Here is a 5,083-nt window from a genome sequence, read left to right on the forward strand (position 1 = left end):
TTCCATGAGCATTGAGTGTGGAACCAAGCAAGATGAAATCCTACACAACTTCAGTCTCTTCCTCTGCTTATCCTGATGTTAGCAATGGGCCCAGGTGTGAGGCATCTGGCTTTCTTTCTACTGAGCGGCCATCCTTACTGAAGGCTGCAGTTCATGAGCATCACCATAAAGGCTTCAAGTCCACCTCTTTCAGCAAGTGTGCTAGTCTGGGTAGACCAGAGAAACAAATTTATAGTCACTTGTGTATAGGGAAGAGCTTTATATACAAGAGTAATTGTACATTAAGAATACACCCCAGTCCAGATCAAGTCCATAAGTCCGATTTTAGCCCATATGTCTGAGACCAATCTACAAAGTCCTCTTTAGACTCACAGAAAACACATGCAATGACACCAAATGCAGGAAGATCACAGGCCATTGGATGGAAGTCTTGTGGTGTAAGCACCGACTGGTCTCTGGGGCGGACATAATGCTTGGAAAAGACCCTTCTCAAGATGTATGGACACGGTGGTTCCAACAATGGGCTCAAACATGAGTACGTGTGAGGATGGCGCAGGACTGCGTGGCATTTCGACTGTGGTACATGGGGTCGCTATGAGTTGGAACCAACTGGACAACATACAGATTGAATAAGGATGAGTATACAAACCTGATGCACACACTTCCTAGTTTTAAACACTTTCTAGAAAAGCAAAAACCAAACTCACTGCTATGGAACTGATGCTGACTCACAGCGACCCTGTAAGACGGTAGACCTGCCCCTGTGGGTTTCTGCACTGACGGTTTAGAATTCTCCCTGTGGAGCAGAAGGTGGCGTTGAACTGCCGACCTTGCAGTTAACATCCCAACCTGTAAGCACTGCGCCGCAATGCTGTGATGGGACGTGCGGCCGGGACTGCCTGGATGGCAATCTGAGCAGCCAGCTTTCACTGCGCCCCTGCTTCATGCCAGGCGCCTGACCACTGTGCCTGCTTTCAGGGAACCGGGGGCGCCTAGCCTAGCCTCGCCCCATTCTCTCCCTGCAGCTGCCCCCCTGCCGGTTTGCAAACACAGCCTCGAAAGCGCGGTTAACCCGCCGGGACGCGCCCCTGGGCCTCCCACGGAGGCGGCGCGGCGCAGGGCTCCCATGGGCGGCTGACGTGAGCGGCCTTTTTGAGAGAGGCGGGACTTCGCCGGGTGGCGACCGGAAGATGGTGTCACGTGTCCTGGAGGGGCGGGGCAGCCCGACCGGAAGCAAACGCGGCCGGCTTCCGACCTGGCGCTCGCGGATGTCAGAAGCGGTGCTTCTGCTGGGGAACTCGGGCTGATCCTGAGCCATATACTGACTGAAGTCGGAGCCGCGTGAGCGCTCGCGGACCGCGTGGGGCTTCGACGGGTGTGTAGGAGTTCGCGAGGCACCCACGGCCCAGTCGGGCCAGCGCAGCGTCTCCCTGCAGCGATGAGCTCCAAGGCCAAGAAGCGCGTGGTGCTGCCCACGCGCCCGACGCCACCCACGGGGGAACAGGTGCTGGAGGACGTGCGGGGGGCATCGGCCGCGGACCCCGTCTTCACCGCCCTGGCCCGTCCGGGAGGTAGGAGAGGGAGTGGGCACCGTGTGGGATCCACGACCCAATTCTCTTGCCTCCGGCACCCCGTAGACCTGTCTCAGACCCTCGCCGTGCCCTGGGCCACCGCCCCTGCCCCTATGGAGCTCTAACCCCTGAGGCCCAGCCCCGGGCCTCCTACTCAGCGCCCGTTTCCATGGAGGGGGCCGACAGCTTATCTTCCTCCCGCAGGTAGCTGATGGGTTTGAACCGTGAACCTTGAGGTCAGCAGCCCGCGCCTGACCCGCTGACCACCGGGTCTCTTTTGCAGTGCAAATGCTTAATGTGCTGGGCTGCTAACTAAAAGGCTGGCAGTTCGAAGCCGCCCAGCGAGACAGAGTGCCGATCCACATCTGGAGAGTCAGCCCGTGGCAAAACTGGCAGAGTGCAGAAGGGACTTCAGACAGTTCTGCCACTCCTTAATCCCAGTCTTCCACGAAGCGGGCATTCCACAGTCCTCCTGAGGATGCCTGTGTTAGAGAGCCAGAGAGGAAGTGGGGCTCTGCGGGAGGGATGCTCTGCCCTGAGGAAGTGGGCCCCTGCTAGATGCAGGAATACACCCCACCCCTGACCCCAGCTGCCTCAGAGCCCAGTCAACACACAGCCATTCTGCTCGTCTCCGAGGCAGTCTTTCTCCCGCAGAGCGCTTGGATATGAACACCTGCTGACCTTGCTGTGAGCAGACCAGCGCCCACCCCCCTGCGCCACCAGGGCTCCTTAGTGAGTGTCACAGCAACTGCTTATGCAGTTTTATTGGCAGATGCCCTCCCACTTACTTGACAAGGCAGCAGTTGGGACAGAGACCCCCCCAAAAAAAAATCCAAACACACCAACCGCATGGCCTTTTGCGCTGGCTTAGAAGCTGGAGTGGGGCTGCCTTTGTGAGGGTCATGCATGCAGCAAGCCTGCACTGACCCCTGTGTGTGTCTGACTTAGAGTTGACCCAGGGAAAGGAAAAGGCCATTGGGTGAAGGGCCTGTGGGGGTGAGACATACCAGCACTTAGTGGGAAAGGCCTGCTGGTCTACTTCCCAAAGGTGAGCTGGATCTTGGGACCTCGGGCAGCTCCCTGTCAGCTGTTATGAGCCACCTGTGCTGAGGGAGCTACCGAAGCACACAGGTCCCCAGGGCTCTGTCACCTGCTGGAGGGGAGACTAACCACAGGGCACCCACAGCAGCTGCAGAGCAGCAGGGAGAGTGGAGGACACAGCACTGGCAGCACCACGTCCGAGGTCAGAGGACACATGCCTATATGGACTGCTCCCCTGGGCACCTGTGCTGAGGATGCTGCAGAAACACGTGGGCCCCCGGCCACTTTCCTCGGGTTGCCGCTGAGGTCAGCAGGGTGGCCTGCGCTGGCAGACGGATGCCCCACTGACGGCAGGCATGTAGTTCTAGGTTCTGTTGATGGGAGCCCCCCTTGCTCAGGAGCCACATCCAGAAAGTTCTATCAGAGCTTTGGCCCTTCCCTCGGGGTGGCCTCAGACAGTGTTAGTCTTTATGTGATTAACTGTTGTCCATGCCAGCCATGCCAGGTGGCGTCTGGCAGTTTCTCTCATAGTACTGTGTGGATGGAGCCCTGGGGACGAGCTGGGTGGCTGGGGTCAGCAGTTCAAAACAAGCCCGTCGGCTGGAGGAATGTGCCTTTCTAACCTCATAGAGAGCTCTGTGAGGTCTACAGAGCACAGCTTTGCTTTGTCACACGGACCTCATGATGCCTGAGTCTGGTCCCTGGTGCCTTGGCAGTGACAGCATTGTTTCTCCCCAGACTTTACAGGCCCTGCCGGGAGACTGGAAGACCCTGAGGCACAGCAGGGTCTCCTCTACCAACAGAGCCAGGCCTATGTGGCCACCAACCAGCAGCTGCAGGACGCAGGCCAGGAGCTGAGGTGCAAGTGTGAGGGCCTGAGGAGGGCGGGCACAGAGCTGGAGCGCAGCGTCGGGCAGGTGGCACAGACAGCCCTGCCCACAGCCTCCCCCTCGGGCTGACCACCACCGGAGCAGGAGGGGCAGGGAAAGCGGCAGTGTGTCCTAAGCACCCACGTGCAGCACCTGGTTTGTGAGTTCACACCTGCCCTCCTGACCCCACGGGTGCCTTGCCCTTCACCCTCAGACCCAGCTCCATGGTCTTAGCAATTGGTACCCGGTGCCCCATGTCCATTGCCCCCATGCTGCTGGGACCTAGAGTCACAGGGGACAGAGCCTGCCTACTGTGGGAGTGGGGTGGGGGAAGCCCTACAGGGCCCATGCTCATCCTGGCCATTGTGGCTCATCCAGCCCGTCCACCATTGTTGGGGTGGGCCCCTGTGGAGGCCATCCGTCATCAGGCCACCGATGTGCCCAGGACGACTCCTCTGGGACGCCCTGCCAGTTTCTTGTCCTTCCAGAGGCGTCTGGAGTCACTGCAGGCTCAGCGTGTGCCCAGAAAAGGGACCATGTCTTCAGACCATCACCATCATCCTGGGAGTGGAACTGCCTTGGGGACCCCCTGATAGAGGCCCTCAGAAAGGGCCTGTCCCCTCACAAGAGCTTCTGCCCCCAGCTGCCTGTGTGACTGCCCAGGACCGCCCCTCTTTGTCCCCAACCCCATTCACCTGGACAGACACCCTCCCTGGCCTGCAGGTGGAACTGATGTTGACCTCCCTCCTCCCCCAAACCCACCTTTCGGCATGCGCCCCCTGTTCCAGGGACTTCAGCCAAGGCGGCCACTACGGAGAGCCTCACTTTGAATTGGGAGAAGTAGAACGAGTTGGTGACCAGAAACCTAGGGTCTGATTTCTGTGGGGTGTGCCTCCTGGTGACCCAGCTGCCTCCCAGGGACCCTCGCTGTTTTACAGCCCCCACCCACACTCCCAATCCTTGGTGTGGGCTGAGCCAGTGACTAACAGATATGGGGGTGCAAAGGTCCCCAGAGTCACAATGGAGCTGATTCTGGGGTGCAATTCAGGCTGAGGGTATCTCTCCGCCCCGCCACCCGCCATGCTGCCCTTCTCCAAAAACTACCGGAAACCGAACCCCCTGCGATAGAACAGCGGCTGACTGAGCCCCCCTATAGGACGAGGCCGGAACTGCACCGAGCGCCTCCAAGGGAGCCCAAGGAAGTTCCTCTCGCCTCTCCGACAGCTGCCGGGTTCACAGCCCAGAGCTGGACCGCTGCGCCAGAGGGCCCCTTCCTTCTCCCAGACACCCCAATAAAACGTCACCCCAAGCCCGTTCTTGAGCTCTGCTTCTGGGTCCCCCATCCCAGACAGGGACAAAACCACCACCTTGTAAGGGCAGTACAGCAAAGACCAAGTAAAGTGGTTCTTGAGGGTGTACAGGCAGACGGTCACACCGTGCCATGGCCTGAACAGCTCCCTGTTCTGCTCCAGGTGGCAGCGGCGGAGGCTCACAGCCTGGCAAGCCTGGGTGTTGCTAGCGTCTCTGGAAGATGATCGCGGCAGGCCCTAGGGGGGCCCAAACCCCACCATGGTGGGGACAGACAGGTCTGTCTGCAGCAAG

General features: G+C 59.4%; 1 protein-coding gene across 2 annotated transcripts; it reads left to right on the top strand.

Moving 5' to 3' along the window:
• Window positions 1–1,218: 1,218 nt before the first annotated feature.
• On the top strand, window positions 1,219–4,790 carry C1H19orf25 (chromosome 1 C19orf25 homolog). 2 transcript variants are annotated; one of them, XR_012783430.1, is made up of 3 exons: window positions 1,219–1,571; window positions 3,351–3,641; window positions 3,970–4,790. XR_012783430.1 is itself a non-coding variant. In XM_075543577.1 (2 exons), the coding sequence occupies exons 1-2, from the start codon at window positions 1,439–1,441 to the stop codon at window positions 3,569–3,571; spliced, it is 354 nt and encodes a 117-aa protein (XP_075399692.1). In that variant the 5' UTR covers window positions 1,219–1,438; the 3' UTR covers window positions 3,572–4,790. The 2 variants fall into 2 exon arrangements, 1 of the variants encoding a protein (XP_075399692.1); XM_075543577.1 differs by having other exon boundaries at window positions 3,351–4,790.
• Window positions 4,791–5,083: the final 293 nt, after the last annotated feature.

The sequence above is a fragment of the Tenrec ecaudatus genome, chromosome 1 (genome assembly GCF_050624435.1).
Source record: "Tenrec ecaudatus isolate mTenEca1 chromosome 1, mTenEca1.hap1, whole genome shotgun sequence".
NCBI classification, from domain to species: domain Eukaryota; kingdom Metazoa; phylum Chordata; class Mammalia; order Afrosoricida; family Tenrecidae; genus Tenrec; species Tenrec ecaudatus.

Coding starts and splice junctions, on each gene's coding strand:
- C1H19orf25 (XM_075543577.1), top strand. CDS start 1,439: ATGAGCTCCAAGGCCAAGAAGCGCGTGGTGCTGCCCACGCGCCCGACG. Junction 1,572..3,350: donor CGCCCTGGCCCGTCCGGGAG/GTAGGAGAGGGA, acceptor GTTTCTCCCCAG/ACTTTACAGGCCCTGCCGGG.